We start from the raw sequence: 23,152 nt of genomic DNA, 5'->3' as shown, positions 1-23,152 counted from the left end.
AAACAACAACAACACCAATAACAACAACAGGGGGACTTGTCCTTAACCCCAAAACCCAACACAACTACAACTAGAATAAAAAGAAAAGGGCTTTAAAAAGATCCTTGATGTACACCAAAACCAAATGGTGCTTTTTTCCTGCTACTCCAATACTGTTTCTTACTGTTTCTTTACTCCTCCATACATGTTCTCATCAGTCATTATCCACATTTCTGCATGTCCAACCCTCTTAATCTATAAATTCCAAATGTAAGTCAGTGTATTTTTCCTCTATACCACGCCCTTTTGAGATATCCCATAATCCCTTGCACACCAGAGAGTCACTGCAGTCTAAACAACAAGGAGAAACCACATGACAACAATTTCAAATGAACATTATACAACCAAAATGTCAATTTTATGCCTTTCATCATGTTAAGAAGATACTGCATGCATGAGACCCTGAAAACCTCCTAAAACAAATATTCCAAATATTCCGTGTCTGCTACTTCATAAACGCAAACCGAATTTCAGACATTTTATATATATATATATTACTCTGGAACAAACAGGATAAACAGTGCTGTAAAGGACAATAAGCAGGATGTTAAAGAGCAAACTTCACTTTCCCTCAGAACGACATGAACAGGAAGTGATCACGACTCACAGCAACTCCCGTTGAAAATAACGGAGAAACAACCTGAGCTTCTCACATGTTTACATAAAGCAAACAATAACAACATCTATAAACCCAGGGTTTTAGACACAATATACAAAGAGTTCTATGTTGCGGTGTCAGTGCTGTTGTCCGTGTGCAGCGGTTAAATTGCAGCCTGATCAGAGTGTCTCAATGCATTTCTTAGTGTTACTGACATCTCGCAGAGCGGCGAACTCTCCTAAGTTTTGCATGATTTTGCGGGATTTGAAACCTCAATAATAAGCTGTCTTACTGTGACCAGTCCCTTATTTGCTCATCTACTTGTCATAAAGCCAAACTGCCTCGGTCACCCTCCACTCTACAACCCTTTCACGGATCTTCATGTAAGATCAGTTTGATGCCTCTGTAGTTTTTCCAGTCAAAAAAGGCTCTTTTTTCATTTTGATGGGCACAATCGCCATTCCTCTGGTCCATTTGTGACTTTCTATTTCATTTTTCAATTTATTTTAATTTATATAAAAGTGACATGTTTAGCCGCATGTTCTCCTTGAATTGCTGGCTGTCTGAGTGGTGTCCAAAAAATGAGGTGGGCTTCATTGATAATTGGCAAAGCTTCTGGGGAAAACCTGGTCTTGTTAGGAGAGACGGCATCCATCCCACTTTAGAGGGAGCAGCTCTCATTTCTAGAAATCTGGCCAATTTTTTGGGATCCTCCAAACTGTGACTGTCTAGCGTTGGGACCAGGAGGCAGAGCTGTGGTCTTATACACCTCTCTGCAGCTTCTCTCCCCCTGCCATCCCCCTATTACCCCATCCCCGTAGAGACGGTGCCTGCTCCCAGACCACCAATAACTAGCAAAAATCTATTAAGCATAAAAATTCAAAAAGAAAAAATAATATAGCACCTTCAATTGCACCACAGACTAAAACAGTTAAATGTGGTCTATTAAACATTAGGTCTCTTTCTTCTAAGTCCCTGTTGGTAAATGATATAATAATTGATCAACGTATTGATTTATTCTGCCTAACAGAAACTTGGTTACAGCAGGATGAATATGTTAGTTTAAATGAGTCAACACCCCCGAGTCACACTAACTGTCAGAATGCTCGTAGCACGGGCCGGGGCGGAGGATTAGCAGCAATCTTCCATTCCAGCTTATTAATTAATCAAAAACCTAGACAGAGCTTTAATTCATTTGAAAGCTTGTCTCTTAGTCTTGTCCATCCAAATTGGAAGTCCCAAAAACCAGTTTTATTTGTTATTATCTATCGTCCACCTGGTCGTTACTGTGAGTTTCTCTGTGAATTTTCAGACCTTTTGTCTGACTTAGTGCTTAGCTCAGATAAGATAATTATAGTGGGCGATTTTAACATCCACACAGATGCTGAGAATGACAGCCTCAACACTGCATTTAATCTATTATTAGACTCTATCGGCTTTGCTCAAAAAGTAAATGAGTCCACCCACCACTTTAATCATATTTTAGATCTTGTTCTGACTTATGGTATGGAAATAGAAGACTTAACAGTATTCCCTGAAAACTCCCTTTTGTCTGATCATTTTTTAATAACATTTACATTTACCCTGATGGACTACCCTGCAGTGGGGAATAAGTTTCATTACACTAGAAGTCTTTCAGAAAGCGCTGTAACTAGGTTTAAGGATATGATTCCTTCTTTATGTTCTCTAATGTCATATACCAACACAGAGCAGAGTAGCTACCTAAACTCTGTAAGGGAGTTAGAGTATCTTGTCAATAGTTTTACATCCTCATTGAAGACAACTTTGGATGCTGTAGCTCCTCTGAAAAAGAGAGCTTTAAATCAGAAGTGTCTGACTCCGTGGTATAACTCACAAACTCGTAGCTTAAAGCTGATAACCCGTAAGTTGGAGAGGAAATGGCGTCTCACTAATTTAGAAGATCTTCACTTAGCCTGGAAAAAGAGTTTGTTGCTCTATAAGAAAGCCCTTCGTGAAGCTAGGACATCTTTCTACTCATCACTAATTGAAGAAAATAAGAACAACCCCAGGTTTCTTTTCAGCACTGTAGCCAGGCTGACAAAGAGTCAGAGCTCTATTGAGCTGAGTATTCCATTAACTTTAACTAGTAATGACTTCATGACTTTCTTTGCTAACAAAATTTTGACTATTAGAGAAAAAATTACTCATAACCATCCCAAAGATGTATCGTTATCTTTGGCTGCTTTCAGTGATGCCGGTATTTGGTTAGACTCTTTCTCTCCGATTGTTCTGTCTGAGTTATTTTCATTAGTTACTTCATCCAAACCATCAACATGCTTATTAGACCCCATTCCTGCCAGGCTGCTCAAGGAAGTCCTACCATTATTTAATGCTTCAATCTTAAATATGATCATTCTATCTTTGTTAGTTGGTTATGTACCACAGGCCTTTAAGGTGGCAGTAATTAAACCATTACTTAAAAAGCCATCACTTGACCCAGCTATCTTAGCTAATTATAGGCCAATCTCCAACCTTCCTTTTCTCTCAAAGATTCTTGAGAGGGTAGTTGTAAAACAGCTAACTGATCACCTGCAGAGGAATGGTCTATTTGAAGAGTTTCAGTCAGGTTTTAGAATTCATCATAGTACAGAAACAGCATTAGTGAAGGTTACAAATGATCTTCTTATGGCTTCGGACAGTGGACTTATCTCTGTGCTTGTTCTGTTGGACCTCAGTGCTGCTTTTGATACTGTTGACCATAAAATTTTATTACAGAGATTAGACCATGTCATAGGTATTAAAGGCATTGCGCTGCGGTGGTTTGAATCATATTTGTCTAATAGATTACAGTTTGTTCATGTAAATGGGGAATCTTCTTCACAGACTAAAGTTAATTATGGAGTTCCACAAGGTTCTGTGCTAGGACCAATTTTATTCACTTTATACATGCTTCCCTTGGGCAGTATTATTAGACGGTATTGCTTAAATTTTCATTGTTACGCAGATGATACCCAGCTTTATCTATCCATGAAGCCAGAGGATACGCACCAATTAGCTAAACTGCAGGATTGTCTTACAGACATAAAGACATGGATGACCTCTAATTTCCTGCTTTTAAACTCAGATAAAACTGAAGTTATTGTACTTGGCCCCACAAATCTTAGAAGCATGGTGTCTAACCAGATCGTTACTCTGGATGGCATTTCCCTGATCTCTAGTAATACTGTGAAAAATCTTGGAGTTATTTTTGATCAGGATATGTCATTCAAAGCGCATATTAAACAAATATGTAGGACTGCCTTTTTGCATTTACGCAATATCTCTACAATCAGAAAGGTCTTGTCTCAGAGTGATGCTGAAAAACTAATTCATGCATTTGTTTCCTCTAGGCTGGACTATTGTAATTCATTATTATCAGGTTGTCCTAAAAGTTCCCTAAAAAGCCTTCAGTTGGTTCAGAATGCTGCAGCTAGAGTACTGACGGGGACTAGCAGGAGAGAGCATATCTCACCCGTGTTGGCCTCCCTTCATTGGCTTCCTGTTAATGCTAGAATAGAATTTAAAATTCTTCTTCTTTCTTATAAGGTTTTGAATAATCAGGTCCCATCTTATCTTAGGGACCTCGTAGTACCATATTACCCCATTAGAGCGCTTCGCTCTCAGACTGCGGGCTTACTTGTAGTTCCTAGGGTTTGTAAGAGTAGAATGGGAGGCAGAGCCTTCAGCTTTCAGGCTCCTCTCCTGTGGAACCAGCTCCCAAGTCAGATCAGGGAGACAGATACCCTCTCTACTTTTAAGATTAGGCTTAAAACTTTCCTTTTCGCTAAGGCTTATAGTTAGGGCTGGATCGGGTGACCCTGGACCATCCCTTGGTTATGTTGCTTTAGACGTAGACTGTGTTTCATAATTATTGTATGGCCTTGCCTTGCAATGTGGAGCGCCTTGGGGCAACTGTTTGTTGTGATTTGGCGCTATACAAGAAAAAAGTTGATTGATTGATTGATATAGCGCCAAATCACAACAGAGTTGCCTCAAGGCGTTTCACACAAGTAAGGTCTAACCTTACTAACCCCCAGAGCAACAGTGGTAAGGAAAAACTCCCTCTGAGGAAGAAACCTCAATCAGACCAGACTCAAAGGGGTGACCCTCTGCTTGGGCCATGCTACAAACATAAATTACAGAACAATTCACAAAATGAATACACAGGAAATGCTGATGGAGCACAGAACAGGAGGGTCTCCAGCACAAATACCCCACCCATCTCTGGATGGAGCTGCACCTTAAACAGGGAGAAAAACAGAATCAGGCATCAGAAAGACAAGAAATACAGTATAATTTGCCAGCACTAAACAACAAGAAAAACAGTAAATACTAAGGTGCTCGCCAGCCACTAGCCCTAAACTTCACTAAAGGACCCAGAATTAGGTAAAGTTGAGGCCGCGGCACGCTCCGTTTCCTAATAAAATGAATTAAAAGAGTAAAAAGCATAGAACTATACTATGCCAGTATGCTAACCATACGAAAGGGAAAATAAGTGCGTCTTAAGTCTGGACTTGAAATTCTCCACAGAATCTGTTTTATTGATGCAGGGAGATCATTCCACAGAACAGGGGCACGATAAGAGAAAGCTCTGTGACCCGCAGACTTCTTATTCACCCTAGGGACACAAAGTAGTCCTGCACCCTGAGAATGTAAAACCTGGGCCGGTACATAAGGTTTAATTAGGTCAGCTAGGTAGGCAGGTGCCAGTCCGTGAACAATTTTATAGACTAGTAGCAGAACCTTTCTAAATAAGTTCATGGATAAAATACTGGAAGATTCTTTCTTGGAATTCCAGGTTCTACTTCAACAGGTCAGGATAACAGTACCAGCTATCTGGATGTCATTAGATTAATGTATACGAGTTTCGTACTGCTGAATCACGACTTGCAGTGAGACCAGGTTGGCTTTGGAATCCTACTACCCATGAAACCCATTAGCAGTTTAATTTCATGTAGTTTTTCATTTTTTCCCCAATTTTTTCCCATTTTTTCCCTTTTTTTTGTTATTTTCACACATCTCAAGAAATAAACAATATGTCATGGGGAGCCTTTTAAAAGTTACTGGAATATGGATCAGTGGCAGTCCAGTTGACCTTGGAGGAGGAAATACTCATGGGAGTATTTTGTGCCAGACAACAATCAGGCACACCTGATCCATCAACCCTAATGAGGGCGCAAAATGAACAAAATGCCTAAGGTCAGGAATACACCCCCCCCCCCCCACTGCAGGTTCTTCTTATACAAATAGTTTGTTTCCACACTCATCTTGCAAACAGACACGTTCCATCATCCATGGAGAGTTGGAGCAGGATGTTTAATTGACTGCACATTATTTCCAGTCAGTGCTTCTTCTCATTATTGTTTACTTTGCGTTGCGCGCGTGCGCGTCCATGAGTGTGTGCGCTGATGTGCAGCGGAGACAGGTGGGCAGCGGGGATCACAGTTTGAATCCACATCATGCTGATCTACATGCACGTGCACTCACCTCGGTTTGTGGTCCCCGGGTCCGACAGGACACTTGAGAGCGCGTGGAAAAGCGCGCAGTATGTCCCGGCGGACAGCATGCTGAGCGCGCTCCCGAGTCAGAGGGTGCGCAGGCTGGTCAGCAGAGGAGAACACCCCCCCCAAAAATAAACCTAAGATAAAATATTTTAAAAAAAAACGGGGGGGGGGGGGGGGGGGGACGTCCAAAGATCCAGAATCCAAAGAAGTTCAACTGTATTTCTCAATCGGGAATCCTGATTCCCTCCGTGTGGACAGGATGGAAAGCACCGATCATAGCGCGCAAAAAATACAGCTGTAGCAAGTTAAAAAAGAAGGAATAATAATGCAGGGGGGGGGGGGGGGGGGGGGCACTGGAATATACAGAGTTTGGTTTTAGGCTGTCCAAAAATGATTCAAAAGAACTTCTTCAGTGAGAAAGTCAGTGCGTTTCTCCTTGGACGTGTTTATCCAAAACGAGAGCGAAGGGAAAACAGCCAGTTTCTCTCTCTCTCCCTCTCTCTCTCTCTCTCTCAGGAGGAGGAGGGTAGAAGTGATGCTCACGGCGCTGGATGCAATTTCTCTTCTTTCACAGTCTGAAAGTGTATAAATCTTATTGGTGCAGCAGGTGTTCAAACGTTCTCTACAATCTACCAAACTGTTAAATAAAAAACAGTTCACTATAATTAATTTAACTGTAATGCAGCAGCAGTTGTATGTATAATTAAAGTAATATCGACATTTATTTTTGGCCTGTGTGGCCCTCCATGCAGATTCATTTAAAGTCCTTCAATCAGACACCTCTGGTTAAACTGAAAATTGTACAAGAATATGCATAAAACACAAGTGCACCAGCTGTACATTCACAGCTGTACTGTTGTCAGTCCATAATGTTAGTAAGTATTTGAACATGGGCACAGTTTTAGTCACCGTGCTTGGAGATGCTGATGTCTTCACTGGAGTATGAAGGTACAGTCCTGGTGCTTCCCGTCTTACTGTACGGTTGTCAGACTTGTATCCTAACCAAGAAACTAAGGAGATGACTGGACGTCTTTGGTACTAGGATTATCCAGAGGAAATTGTTACTGGGTAAAAAAAGACTGTTAATTTACAGTAATTTACTGGCAGCTACAGTTGACGGTGTCACAGACCGAACGGTCCGCCCCTAAAAATCTGTCCTCCTTTTGCATCTGCGCATGCATCGTTTTGGACCAGAGCAGCACGTCTGAGACGGAGTCTCTTCACCCAAAGCAATCAAATGGATTAATGGGAGTATTAACCATCAGATGATGAAGGTAAAACCTCTTAAATCTTTCTAAAGTCAGTTTTAAGTAGAAACGAGGCAAAATTCCTTGAAACTTTGAAATGTCTGACGCGCAGTGAATGCATCAGCTAACAGCTCGTTTAGCCACAGCTCTGATAGCTTCTGCCGCCTTTTCTGATGAAATAATGCTGAATTATTGTGGAAATGATTGTTGTACAAAAGCTTCAGATATCTGTCACTGAGATAGATGATGACTGGTGTGTAGTTTGAAGCAGAAACAAGGTGTTAATCTGTGAACGCGTCATCGGGGGGACTGATTTTAGGGGGACCGTTCGTTCTGCGACACCGGGTTCATACTGTTATTCTACAGTGTGCCAACTAACTTAAAAGATTAGAGGATTTGGTATCTACATGCTGATTTGGCTTTTCTGGTGCAGATCCAGCTGTATGAGGAGAATGTGACATGGCCACCTTTGAACCAGGACTATTCCGTTTAGGAGGCATGCACACCTCTTTTAGCCTCCTGATAAAGCCTATTCAGTTCTAAACAGACATGATACAGGGGTCCTACTGTAACACACAACAGCCTGTTACTGCATAAAGATTACAGTACTGTCTCATTGCGGAATTACAGTAAACAGACGTACGAAAAAAAAAAACGGGAGCAGCCGAATAAACAACAGGAGGTTTGTTTGACACCCACATGTTGATGGGGCTTTTCCTAAGACAGTATCTCACTGGCATTTGCGATGGATTTCAGGAAATTTCACACAACGTACGCCGGGTGTTGCAATTCTCTCGCATGATCCACAGGACGTTGCTCCATGTTGGTTGAATTTTGAACTGTTCAGAAATTGCATACAGACAAATTTCTCCTCACGGGTGTCTCAAACCCTTCTCAGTTTAGCTTCTGTAAGTCAGTACAACAGGTGAGGTGACTTGTGAGGGTGTTGGGAAAGTGTCAGTACACGGACCCACAACAGGGGGCGCAAATGAACGGACAATGGAGAAAGTCAAATAACAAGGCTTTACTGTTGTGAACGTGCACAACGAATACAACCAATCACGAAATGGACAACAGTCAATTCACAAAAGTGTCGTGTGGGCAGGCTCGAAGATAGGAGACGCCTCTCCAAGGTAAGACCCGAACCACACGGCTTCCTCCGCCACAGGACCCCGGGAATACTGGAGCCGCCAAGTCCCGAACTCCCAGGTGGCCACTGCCTCCGCGTGTCGAACCTGGTACTGCTGGCGAGGAACAAAGAACAGTTAGATGGGGGCGCGTTTGCACCCAAGACTCCGAACAGCAGGGAAGTTACCTCCACCTCTCGTTGGAACAGTAATCCACAAGCTATACACTAATCCAAAAGGATACACTCCGTCTGCTTTGATACGTTACCTCGTAGGTAGAAACGATATCTCGGCAATGAGGTGGAGGTGCCGTCCTGCTGATATACCCCACAGATGATTGCCGTCAGCTGTCTCAGGTGATGGGTGACAGCTGTCACCGTAGCTGCTCACGTGAGGCGGCGGCGCCCTCTGGTGCCTGGAGCCCGCACTCCAGGCAGGGCGCCCTCTGGTGGTGGTGGGCCAGCAGTACCTCCTCTTCAGCGGCCCACACAACAGAGGGGTTGACAACACACTTTTCCTTTTATATGATGGAAGAGGAACAGTGCTTCTGGAAGCGGCTGAGCGAGTCCAGCAGCCTGCAGCCACGCGGCTCTGCAGGCAGGCCAGCTCTGACCCACTGTGCACACACGTCAGCGAGCTGGACAGGTCCGGTGGTGGAGGAGCCACACCATCTGGTTCTGTCCTCTTATTACCCGAGGCAATCAAATATGGCGATCAGGTATTGCAAAGGCTTTTCGTCTGTCCATCCATCTGTCTGTCTGTCCACCTGTCTGTGCTCAGCATAAGTCCTATCAAGTGCTGCAATAAGTCTATCAAAAATGACTAAAACTGTGCCCATGTTCAAATACTTACTGTACGTGTATCTAACTTTATGGACTGACAATAACTTTGAATATACATCCGTAAGGCGCACTTGTGTTTTATGCATATTCTTGTACAATTTTCAGTTTAACCAGAGGTGTCAGATTGAAGGACTTTAAATGAATCTGGATGGAGGGCCACGCGGGCAAAAAATAAATGTCGATATTACTTTAATTATAAAAGAAAATGAAAAAAACTTTTTAATTTAACAGTTTAGTAGATTGTAGAGAACTTTTGAACACCTGCTGCACCAATAAGATTTATACACTTTCAGACTGTGAGTCATATTCTTGACAGAGAATTTTTTTTTATGTTCTGGGAGACTCATAAGAGAAGTACTGCATGTTTAACGCTGTAACCAAGGTCTTGCGGTAATGACGTATAATTACCGTATAATTGATTAAGATGGACCAGAGACTAGGTTCGGGAGGGAGGGTAATGAGACAAGAGTAAGAGTCAAAACAGTTACTGGAGCCACAGATAAAGTTTATATGAACTGTATTGAAGACAATTTGATTAACGCAACTGTAAAAATCCAGTTTACATTCATTGATGGAATAAACAAAAACATAAAATCCAGTGTCCCTAGGTGAGCTCAAAACAATTATTAGTCCTGCCGGCTTAGTCAGTGTCTTAGTCAGTCAACTCAAAACTCCTTTATGCAGGTCTTCCTACCACACTCCAATTGTCTGTGTTGCTGGGAGAGCGACCTGCTCTCCCAAAAGGCCAACTCCGGTTCAGTTCAGTTCAACAGGGTAGGCTCGCCATCTCTCTCGTCAGGGAGAATTCCAGATCCAGGTCCAGTAGATAGAATAAGGAGGGGAAAAAAAAGAACCCAGCCGAGATGCTTCTGTAGTTATTCTCATCAGAGTCCAGTCCTCCAGCCCAGTTCCCCGCAGATCAAAGTGTTCCAATGGCTTTCAAATTGCAGTGGTGGGTCGGGTCCGGCCCTCCGATGTCTCAGGTCCAATGTGGTTTCGTTCAGATGAAGTAATTTGATTATCCTCAGGTTCTCTTGCATGTGCTTTCGTCTCTCTCGAAGGTTCTTTTGTGTGTGCTTTCGTCTCTCTCGAAGGTTCTTCTGCGTGTGCTTCTGTCTACCTCGAAGGTTCTTCTACGTGTGCTTTCGTCTCTCTCGAAGGTTCTTTTGCGTGTGCTTTCATCTCTCTCGAAGGTTCTTCTGCGTGTGCTTTCGTCTCTCTCGAAGGTTCTTTTGCGTGTGCTTTCGTCTCTCTCGAAGGTTCTCCTGCGTGTGCTTTCGTCTCTCTCGAAGGTTCTTTTGCGTGTGCTTTCGTCTCTCTCGAAGGTTCTTCTGCGTGTGCTTTCGTCTCTCTCGAAGGTTCTTTTGCGTGTGCTTTCGTCTCTCTCGAAGGTTCTTCTGCGTGTGCTTTCGTCTCTCTCGAAGGTTCTTTTATGTGTGCTTTCGTCTCTCTCGAAGGTTCTTCTGCGTGTGCTTTCATCTCTCGATCAACAGAAAAATATGAGCATGCACCCGTTTCGACAAGGGGCTAATTGGAGTCTTGAGCCAATGGGGAAACAGTGTTTCTATTTTGGCCTATAAGATGCCTTGATTTACAGTTTTAAAAATGATTGACATTACCATAAATGGTATAATTCTTTTGGGCACTAAAATAATAGTTTTCTTCTTTTGGGCACTAAAACCCATTGGGTTACACATGCATTGTAAGGTATCATCAGCTGTGGTATTTTGGCCATGTGGCTTGTTTCTCTGACAATGATCCAACATGTGGGTTTTTAGGGGTGGTGAGGGGGCAGGGGAGGTACCAATTCAGTGCCCCTCTGCATTGATATCATGACAACGCTTGAGCAGGTCCTAAAAGATCTTTTCATAATGGTCATTTTGTGTTATTGAAGTCAAATTTCATTGCAACGTGTGGACTTTTTTCATCCTCCTGTACAGTGGTGACAGATAAAATACAAAATGTGAGTTATTTGTCTATATCACTCACTCATCTTCAACTGCTTACTCCAATTAAAGGTCACAGGGGGGCTGGAGCCTGTCCCAGCAATCACAGAGCGAGAGGCGGGGTACACCCTGGACAGGTCGGCAGTCTGTCGCAGGGCCACATATAGACAAACAAACACATTCACCCATGGACAATTTAAAGTTTCCAATCCATCTAATCTGCATGTCTTTGGATGTGGGAGGAAGCCGGAGCACCCGGAAGCTATGCAAGCACCAGGAAAACGTTCAAACCTTCTTGCTGTGAGGCAACAGTGCTAACCCCTAAGCCACCGTTATTTGTGTATATGCAATAAATAAATAAAAGCCACAGCAATGCACAAATCTATCTGCACTGGGGTTACCCTGTTTTCATGCCCTGGCCTTACACTGGTGTTATAGCAGAGATCTGACTTTGGCCTCTTTTTCCACCCAATCAATCTACTCGTTCATCATGCATAATTTACAGATTGGAAATATAAATTTAGAAGTATGTAAATCAATAACATTGTGAAAAACATTAGTGACACGACCCAGTCAGATGCAGGCCAACACCAGTGACATTCACACAGTTTTAATTGTATTTGTCTTGGCATTTAGCTTTCATGAATCTAAGAGCAACAGAGATGTGGGCATGTCCACAATAGCTAAACACAATGAAGAACAGCAACACTTACCACAATGTAACTTATTTACGAGGTCTGTTAGAAAAGTATCCAACCTTTTTATTTTTGCAAAAACCATATGGATTTGAATCATGTGTGACTGCATCAGCCAAGCTTGAACCTTCGCGCGCATGCATGAGTTTTTTCACGCCTGTCGGTTGCGTCATTCACCTGTGAGCAGGTTTTGTGTGAGCAGTGGTCCACCCCTCTCGTCGGATTTTTATTGCGAATAAAATGTCTGAACGATTTGGAGCTTTTGCTGCATCAAATTTTTCCAGAAACTGTGAGAGACCTCCAGGTGGACACCATTCGGAAAATTCAGATGGCTTTCAGGGACGATTTTATGGGGATTACACAGATTAAGGAGTGCTCCAGCCGGTTTAAAGACCGCCCACAGCGTCTGAAAGCGCGGCGCACTCCGAGCGCCGATCGACAGGCTGAAACCCTGCTGAAACAACCAGATCATTTCCAAAGTGAAGGCTTTGTTGATCTGGGACATCGTCTGACTTCCACAAAAATGGCAAGACATGGACATCAGCACTTTTTCGGCACATTCCACTGTTACAGGAGTTTTTTTCATGGAAAGAGAAGTGGAGGGATGCGCCACAGAGCCGCTCATGGCCAAAACCACCTCTGTGTTGGTCTCACAGGACGGCTTTCAGATGGCTTTCAGACGGCTTTCGGTGGCTTTTCAGTCGTGTGACTAGCCGAGAAATTGTGCATGAGCTGGACATGCCACAACATGTCCTGTGAGGCTTCATCACGGCGTTGCTTTGCGCCATGCGGCTCCGTCCCGACGAGCGGAATTCCTCCGCACGTCTGTCTCAATGTGCCGAAAAAGTGCTGATGTCCACATCTTCCGCAATTCCTGTGCTAGTCAGATGATGTCCCGGATCAACACAGCGTCCAGTTTGGAAATGAACGGCACATTCCACTGTTACAGGAGTTTTTGTCATGGAAAGAGGAGCCGTCCTGTGAGACCAACACGGAGGTGGTTTTGTCCTGCGCCATGAGCGGCTCCGTGGCGCATCCCTCCACTTCTCTTTCCATGACAAAAACTCCTGTAACAGTGGAATGTGCCGAAAAAGTGCTTATATCCACGTCTTGCCATTTTTGTGGAAGTCAGACGACGTCCCGGATCAACAAAGCCTTCACGTTGGAAATGATCTGGTTGTTTCAGCGGGGTGTCAGCCTGTCGATCGGCGCTCGGAGTGCGCCGTGCTCTCAGACGCTGTGGGCGGTCTTTAAACTGGCTGGAACACTCCTTAATCTGTGTAATCCCCATAAAATTGTCCCTGAAAGCCATCTGAATTTTCAGATGGTGTCCACCTGGAGGTCTCTCACAGTTTCTGGAAAAATTTGATGCAGCAAAGCTCCAAATCGTTCAGACATTTTATTCGCAATAAAAATCCGACCAGAGGGGTGGACCACTGCTCACACAAAGCCTGCTCACAGGCGAATGACGCAACCGACAGGCGTGAACAAACTCACGCATGCGCACAAAGGTTCAAGCTTGGCTGATGCAATCACACGTGATTCAAATCCATATGGTTTTTGCAAAAAATGAAAAGGTTGGATACTTTTCTAACAGACCTCGTATATCACACACTAGCTCGCACAGTTCATCACAGTCACATGGAGAATAGTTACAACGTTTCAGATGATCAGATTTGTAGTGGTTTTCCCCTCAAAATAACGATTTTTGTCCCATCAGAAAAGAAGGATGCTAACAAGGCTATTTTGATGTCAACAGGTTCCCTAGCAACAATTTGTATAAAACCAGCAAAGCAGTTGTCAAGGGGCAGTGGCGTCGTCACTTTGGAGTTCTACAGATGCAATGACACACTCACCCATCACCAAATACTACAGTGTTATTGGGACATCGTCCAAAATAGGCCAAGTAGAGACAGTTGGCCTTCCAGAACGAAATTGTGTATGGTGTTGACCCCGATTGGGAGCAGTCAAAACAAAGACACTTGAGCACCGTGCTCATAGAGTGCAAACCTCCGCCAACACTAGTGTCCAAATCCACAAATTTTTACCTTGGAAAATTTTTCAAGGTCAAAGTCCTGTTAAAAGTGGCTTTTCATAAGCTAAAATTGAATACAAAATGTAGATCAAAAGGGCTTTTCAATGTTAAAATAAATATCCACTAAATCCGCAATACGGATCAGATGCGGATAGGGTTGCCACCCGTTGTCCTTTATTTGACAATTAATTGTTGCGTCCTGTATTGCATCAATACGGGACATAAATTGTTCCATATTTTCATAAATGTCCCCCCCCCCCCCCCCCCCCCACACACACACACACACACACATACACTCATCAAAATGGAATAATGAACAAAACAAAACAGGAAATATTAAGGGCTGCCAATGTCATCCCTGTACCTCATGTCGAGTCCTCGAGGTACAGCAGACAGACCTCAGACTTTCACGTCTGTATCTCCGTGTGCCCACCTTTCTGGTCCTGGTTGCCTGGCATGTCTACACCCGAAACTCCAACACATCCACAGAAGCAAAAATGTTTGCAAATGTACAGACGTTGAGTGGGAAGAGTCGAACCCCTGGCTTGACAGCAATGGTGGCAGTGGGTACAAGGCAAAGTGTAGGCAAACAAGTATTTTTATTTTTTATTTCCTCTTAAATTAAATGCCCTCACTTTAAAGATTAATATTATTGGTCTGTTTTCCTTAATATTTATGTGTATTATTGCACACTTCAGTGACTGCACAGTTTATCATTAACAGTGTTTTGTTAATAAAGCACTTAAAGCTTTAAACACCGTATGGCTAAATGCTTTTTTCAAAATTAAATATACCACTCCATGGGTGGTGGTAGTGGCCCTGAGGAGCCGTGGTGGTGGGGTCCTTTATTTTCATTTCTGAAATGTGGCAACCCTAGATGCGGATCAAACAGTCTATTCATTGAGAGTGCCACTTTGCGCCTCATTGTCACAAATCAGAGTGATTGAGACACTTTTGATTGAGATGTAATGCAAAATGTACATCAAATGGGGTTTTCACTGTTTAATTTGAATGGCCACAGAATCTGTAATTCAAATCAGCTGCGTCTATCCCTAAAAATTGGTCCGCCCTGCCTCCACTGTACATGCGTCAGTTCGGCAGCTCGTCTGAGACAGAGTTTCTTCGCCCAAAGCGATCAAATGGATTAATGGGATTATGAACCATCAGGTGACAAGATAAAACCTCTTAATTAATTCTGAAGTCAGTTTGAAGCAGAAACGAGTCAATACTACTGTACGTGTCGCTTTGAAATGACCGACGTGCAGTGAATGCATCAGCTAGCGCTCTGATCTCTTCCTCTGTCTTTTATGGTGAAATAATGCTGAATATATGAGGAAATGATTGTTGTACAAAAGCTTCAGATATCTGTCGCTGAGACAGATGATGAGTGGAGTGCAGTTTGAAGCAGAAATGAGGTGATAATCCAGCCCAGTCTCACTTTTTTTTCGTCCTCCCGTCACAAAATGATTCAAATTGTCGAGACTGGGTTTTTTTTTTTTTTTTAACTCACTATTACTAACCCTACTCCTACACCCAACCCTAACCATAACCCCCCTGCTGCACTTTTAATTACGCACACCCATCACAGAATGAATTAGAATAAATTTGTGCTGATGAAAATTTTGCACTTTTCATGACAGTATGACAAACCAATAGATTAATGTATATTTCGTGCTTCTGAATCATGCCATGCCGTGAGACTGGCTTGGATAATCAGTGAACCGCAGCTAATGATGCATGCGCAGTGAAGGCAGGGCGGACCGATTTTTAGGGGGGACTTTTTGGTTGGCGACACCAGATCAAACTTTGTCATTGTGGATACTGGTCATTTGATTGGTGCTTTGTACAGTATGTCACATGACATGGATTAATTCATCCCATTTTTGTTGCATTGCATTCAGAGTGCGGCTTGGTTCCATTTAGAGTGTAAATTTAGTTCCATACATTTGGTACCATTGCACTCTCACCTCCACACGCGCACGCACATGCACGCACACGCATGCAAACGCGCATGTCCTCATGCACGCGCACGTGCGCACGCACATGCTCATGCATGCGCACGTCACGCACACACAAGTACGCGTGCGGCCATGCTTGCTCGTGCACGCACATGCTCGTGCACGCACATGCACGTGCACAAAAAACCAATCCACTGTGCTGCCTGGAGGTTGTTAGCAGGAAGAAAGAACAAAAGCTGGACTCATTTCTGACGTGCTTTTTTTCTCCCGCTGCACTGAGGACCCAACTCTCCTGAGACATAATTTGAGCTAACTGACACTGCTAATTCGTGTAAGATACACACACACACACACACACACACAAAACAAATCCACTGTGCTGTCTGGTAGCAGGAAGAGAAAGAAAACCTGGACTCATTTCTGATGTGGCTTTTTTTTTTCACTGCACTGAGGAGGTACACAGCTGGACCGAGCCGGTTGCATGTGTGTGCAGGACAGCGACATGATGACTTGATTGAGTTAACTGATGCCACTACACACACACAAAATCCACTCTGCTGTAAGCCATCTGGATGCATGAAGAGCTGCTAACATGAAACGCTGATGTGATTTTTGGCTGGACTGAGGAACTACACAAAATCTTTTTTTTAATGGAAGTCCAAAGTCAGTGCACAGCATCACTGGACTCCACGTCACAGTGGAACACCAAAATGTAAGTCCCTTTTCTGTTGTTTATAAATTAATAAAATATCAAATGACAATGATCTATTTTAGCCGTTATATAAAACAAATAATGAATGTTTTTACATTCTTTCAATGGAATGAATATTTAATTCGGTTTCACCTCATGAAATATTCATACCATTGAACTCATAAACATTCATTATTTGTATATCATCCTACATAATGCTTTCAAATATGAAAAAAATTTGATCTTTTTTGACAGTTATAAATTTTCGAAAATTCATTCAATGATAAAGGATAGGGATTTTTCCAATTTTCCAAGATTTCTCCTGAACTTGATCTTTGACCTGTGAGCTTGAAAATTGAATCACTTCTTGCCTATCATGATATGAATCTTCTGTAAAAATTTCATATATGAAAAAATGTGGGTTACAGGCTGTTCACAAACAACAACCAGGGCTGAAAACATTAAAAAGAAAAAAACTGCACATAGAATGGAATGGCCAGAATTTTCCTCCTTTTATACACTACCAGTCAAAGGTTTGGCACAGAGAGAGAGAGAGAGATGGAGTTGATCGTGGGAGGGGTAAACATTGCAGTGTCTATGTCTACACTGTATTCTGCAGTTTTTCTGCAATACGCTGGTTGATTACATGAATGCGTTTGTAATACACCAGTATCCTATCCTACAATCATGTCGTGTTCAGCCAGCTTAGTGTGTTTGGTGAGTATTCCCGTGTAAGATCCGTGTTCATTGTCTGGTTCTTTTGTTTACTTTAATCAGTGGATTTTCTCTCATGATTGTAGCCTTATTCCTTTGGCTTCTTGGCTTCTCCTGGCTTTTCGGTTTGCTAAATAAGCACGAATCATCATGCCTTGACACACACATTCTGTATTTGGGTCTTTTCCTGCTCCCCTGACGCTAAATGTAAACACCATGACATGAAAGTTGAAATTCCATTTCCTACATGTTGTCAAGACATTTTGAGTTTTTCTTCTTCTTTTATCACCACACCTCTGTGTCCTTCACTGTGAAGGTGAGAGACAATGTACCACAAGGTTGAGCAGTTCAGGGATGTTCTTCAAGGACACACAAGACGCTCCATTTTTAAACACTGTTGTTATTATTGTAACATATTCTTACGGCATAGGATAGGACAGGCATCTTTTATACAGATAACGAGTTCCACAAGGTGCCATTAATACAGGTAACAGGTGGAGAACAGAAGAGTTTCTTAAAGAACAAGTTACAGGTCTGTAAGAGCCAGAAATCTTGCTTGTTTGTTATTGACCAAATACTTATTTTCCACCATAATTTACAATTAAATTCTTTAAAAATCCTACACTGTGATTTTCTGGATTTTTTCTCTCATTTTGTCTCTCACCGTTGAAGTGTACCTATGTTGAAAATTACAGACCTCTCTCATCTTTCTAAATGGGAGAACTTGCACAATCAGGGACTGACTAAATACTTCTTTACCCCACTGTGTGCTTTGAAGGATATCTTCAAAACTACTTAACAGATTGACGGACGTCAGAAATCTCTGATTGCTGTTATTATGACTGCTTACAGCTCTCCCAGAGTCCTTGCACTTCATCTGCCGTGTCAGAGTGAAAGCTTCCTCTGACCCCTTTATTAGGACCATAACTACATATTTAGAGATGTGTGTTTGCCACTGGGGCTTGTGGTGTCCAAAACAGTCATCACAAAGGTGCTGAAAACATCAGTGTGTCTGCTTGTGTTGCTTTCGATAACTCTGAGTCTTCTATTTATGGGAGCTCATTGCTCAGTTTACACGATGTAAATCGCACGGGTCAGTTCCCTTCAGTCGCCATGTGGGCTTGTATTGATTCTCTGCTGTGGAAGTGGAAGGAAATATGAAGCCGTTATGACTACAGTATCACTTTTGTGCAATAATGCAAGTTATCTGCGTTGGAAAATGAACAGTAATGTGTCTGGGGTAGTTTCTATTTATGGTCACAGGGGAGGAAGACAACCAGACAAATGTGTTAAAGGTGGCTCCACTGACCCTGCCCACATCCGGGTGAGTCACATTTCATTGTGAAGAGTGAAATATTTGTGGTTAAGTAATAATGTGCAGCATCTGTACCGTAAAATAAAAGTCATGTTTTATTACCCTCCACTACACATAAACCAAAGTGATTCATTCCTGCAAAGCCAGTCAATGAAAGCGGCTGTATGGATGTTATATTACTATTTGCATCTGCAGACAGAAGGAGGAGAAACAGCACTCTGGTGGATGTGAAGCGATGCATGTGATTCTGTCAGTGATTTGTCTGAAGAAGAAACATTTTGCAGCATTTATGTCAGGTTCCAGTCTCTACGGTGGGCGTGTACATTAAATGACTCGTCAAGAATCCTTTGAGTAACTGAACTCCGGTTGTGACACAAAGTACTTTTTCACCTTCCCAAAACACGACCTATTTTGAATAATGGTTTGTGAGCTTTAGACAACTGAGACACTGGGACCAGCTTTCACACTCAGAAACCAACTGTTAATAACCGAGACGTATGGAATTGTGGATCACATCAACCGCTCGCTGTCTGTCTGGCTGACAGCTGAAGTGATTTCTGGCTGTGTGAGCACTTTCCTGATGCGTTTATGCAGGGCAAACAGGTCAACAGTGGCAACCTGTGATTTCTCATAAATATGTTTCTGCCTTAAAGGGGATAAGTCCTGTTAGGAATCCCAGTAACATTGTGTCTGAAGTTCAAACACTGATTGAAGCAAGTCAACTCTGGGAGCATGCAGTGCTCTCACACGTCTGCATTCATAACACCAGAAAGTCACCTTGGGTCCTAGAGGGCAACCACCCGGGCAGACAAGAAGTCCATTCTCGCCTCTGGAAGCAGCAGCCAGGTGAGATGTGGATGTTCCCTTGGACTTTTCCAGCTGCTGGATTCCTCAACACTAAGGCCCTGGATCATGCATAGGGAAAAGCATCACATGGCCAAAAAGGTAAAAGCTGATGCTCCCTCACAATATAAGAGATACTTCTCATCTTAATCTCAATAAGTACCACTTGTTTGACATTTCAGCGGTATCCAAGGATCCTCCAAAGAGACTGAGTACCAAAGACATCCAGTCATCACCCTAGCAGACTGGTTAGTGTCCAAGTCTTGGCTAGGTCCCACAAACATTAACGTCACTACCGAGATAAGAGAATGTCTTCATAAGTTCAAGACTTTGGCTGCATACAAGTACACTTCTGAATGGCCCAGTCCAGGATGTTCTTGAAAACCTGGATCTTAGTCTTGATCCAGTACAGTCACGCACCCAAACACTCAGATTCCTCAGTCACTCACTCATGCCCATTCATGTTCTGTGGAACTGCATCAAGAAGAGCATCTGACAAAAAACTTGTGCAAAATTAATATGCAGATCCATGTTGGATCCCCTGTGGTGACACCGAACTGAAAGCGAGCAGCCGAAATAACTTATTCTTAAAAAATAACATAACTCATTGACTTAAATTTTTAGTTTTAACTTAATTTGGCACCACCACCAATATTGATTAACTACTCAAAATTCATTCAGTGGACAGAGAAATTAACAACACTAACAGTTCACAGGACCGAGGCAGGAGGTGATGCAGTGATGGTTTTATTAGATGATTGAAAACTGATGTACAGCTCTGAGTCTGAAGAAGGAGCAAGCAGATGGATGGACATTTAGATATTCTGCAGGTGCTGATGCTGGTACTGGTGGTGGAACTAGTCAAACTAGTGAAGACACCAGGTGGACTGAGTGATCACAAACAGTCATGCCAGGTACAAGTTGCTGTTTCTCACTGCTCATTATGATCATCACCATCAGCAAGTATGGCAACATTAGTAGCTTACAGAAATTGCTTGTGTAGTCTTGAAGCGTCCAAAGAAATGTGCAATAATTTATTCTCAGTTTCGAAGTGGATTTTCATGCGGCAGCACAGAATGTTATGTTTCGGACGCGGTCGGAGCACTGACCCAGCGTTTGAAAGGACCCAGCATAAAATAAGCAGAGCACGGTTCAAAAGATAACAGAATTTAATAAACATAACAGTGTAGTGATAAACAACCAAAAATGTCCGCGGTCTGGTGAGGTGAAAACACGGTGCGCTCTCAACAGCGCAAACGGTCCGGAGCCACAGCAGTTCGGACCCAGGGACCCCGCCGACACCCCCCAGGTGGCCGCGACAAACCAAGTCTGTGAAGAAAGAAAACATAAGGTGAGTCCAACTCCACACAGAGAGACACAACTCAAAGGTGCACGCAATCAGCAAACACTTCCTGGCTTAAATCTATACATCAGCTTCTTACCCTGCAGGCACGGAACAACTCAGTTCAAATCTCCACTGCAGCAGAAGCTGATTAGACAATTAGCATAACGTGACAGCTCACTAACACAAGGTGTGAGGGACACCAAATCCACTGTCATTACTTCATAAAAGTCACCAAAAACCGAATTACCTCAGGAAGTGTGCTGAAGAGCGTGAGACCTCACCCAATCCTCCTTCACAGACTGTGGCGTCAAACCTGGAGCGGTCTCTGCGTCCATGATGGTGAGATTGTTCTCCTGACGTCAATCTCACACGTCTGCTCACAAGGTCGAGTCTCTGGCAATCACACACTGTGCATTCAAGGTTTAAATGCAGCAATCTCTGATCAAGACAAAATACACCACAGCTGTGAGTCCTGATGACCTGCACGTGATAACAAGCCTCAGGTGTTCAGGGTGAGGTCCTAATGCTCAGCCACTCAGTCCTGAATGCATACCACCTGGTGGGAGAAACAGAAAACAAAAACCAAGCCAGCCAAACACCCCAGCCCACAACACAGAATCCTCAAACATAACGCTCCACCATAATGAAGAAGGACTGACTACGGTCATGTTTAAATTTTGGAACTGTTAGTGAAGTAAAGGTCTGGCTGCCAGTGACAACATTAGTGTCTTGTCAGAAGTGTCTTGACAAAAGGTTTCTAGACAGTAACAGCTGATGGACTATAATATCGTCAAAGTCTTTTTCTGTTTTTGTTTTGGTATGTTTCAAAATTATTTGTTGTACTCTGTTTTGTACTCTATTTTTGTTACTGTTAGGATGACCTATAAAGCAGTTAGTCACCCCTCTGAGTCTGGTCTGCTTGAGATTTCTTCCTCAAATACACCCCAGGGAGGTTTCTCCTTGCCACTGTTGCCTATGTGCTAGCTCATGGAGGTTGATAATGTTTGACCTGAGCCTTGTGAAGTACCTTGTGGTGACTTATGTTGTTACTTAGTGCTATATAAACAAATTGAATTGAAAATTATTATTATTAACCTTTATTTAACCAGGTAAAAAGCCCATTGAGATCGAAACCTCTTTTACAAGGGTGACCTGGCCAAGAAATGTTGCAGCACACATCATAAGAAACTATAAAATTAGCAACATCAAGATAACCATTGAAATAAATAAAATACAAGCAATTTACAAATAAAACACAATCATTTTGGTCATAATACCTGTATATAAGTTTAAAAAAATAATTTTAAAACACATATAGTGTTTCCAATAATGATCAGTTTTATAAATCTTTCACAAGAAAACAGCTACAGTATTTTATGGACTATAAGTCATACCTTTATTTCTTGTTTGGCTGGTCTTGTGACTTATACGTTAAAATTAATTGATGGCCAATGTACACTGCATTATCATGTACGTTGCATCTGGAAAGTATTCACAGCGCCGTGAATATATATATATATATATATATATATATATATATATATATATATATATATATATATATATATATATATACATACAGTATATATGTATGGTGGGCACTATCTGCACACCCAGTCTTGTGCACCCGAACACTTCTAATGACGTATTTGTTTGTTCAGTAACGACAAGAAGCAGTTTGCCGTTAAGCTGTTTATGCCTCAAATAGTAACATTAATTAGCCCGTTACCTTCTGCTTGCTAATGCAGCGTCTGCATTATAAATAAATAATGCATCGATTAAGTTATGTTTGCTTCTTGTTGCATGAAGCAGTAGCACCACGGTTCAATAATCAATGCAACTTAGATGTTTTTGTTTGTTTGTTTGTTTTAACTTCTTCATGACATATTTTTTGTTAGATGTGACTAATATTCCAGTGTGAAATATAGTCTTGAAGATACTGTTACCTGTTCTGTGATGCTTCAATTCAATGACACCGAGATTTGTTCAGATAGGCTAATGGATAGGCTATTTTACGTGTGTCTGTAAAGGTGTGTTAAGGTTTGAATGTACGTATGTTGGAATTCTATCACTGATTTTTTTTTTTTTTTTAAGTGCATAACAAATGCTAGAACTTTGTTTTGGGTGTTTATTATGTTCATCTGCCATGGTGCATTTAGTTGGTAACTTGACACTATAAATTTGCTTTTCGGTGACTGAAACTAAGTAAGTTAGAACTGTAATGGAGTGTACAGTCATTTGTTTACCAGCCTC

The 23,152-nt window shown here is 42.3% G+C and overlaps 1 protein-coding gene across 1 annotated transcript in view; it reads right to left on the bottom strand.

Annotated features, from left to right (window-relative positions):
- Window positions 1-6,248, bottom strand: part of LOC117529603 (ephrin type-A receptor 6-like) — a 384,313-nt gene extending 378,065 nt beyond the window's left edge. The window contains exon 1 of the mRNA XM_034192438.1: window positions 6,125-6,248. Coding sequence (XP_034048329.1) covers window positions 6,125-6,203 — 79 coding nt within the window. The 5' untranslated portion in view covers window positions 6,204-6,248. The remainder of the gene's footprint in view (window positions 1-6,124) is intronic.
- Between the last annotated feature and the right edge of the window lie 16,904 nt (window positions 6,249-23,152).

The sequence above is a fragment of the Thalassophryne amazonica genome, chromosome 2 (genome assembly GCF_902500255.1).
Source record: "Thalassophryne amazonica chromosome 2, fThaAma1.1, whole genome shotgun sequence".
NCBI lineage: Eukaryota > Metazoa > Chordata > Actinopteri > Batrachoidiformes > Batrachoididae > Thalassophryne > Thalassophryne amazonica.
Note: the sequence above shows the minus strand (reverse complement) of the source record. Positions and strands in the feature narration are given on the sequence as shown.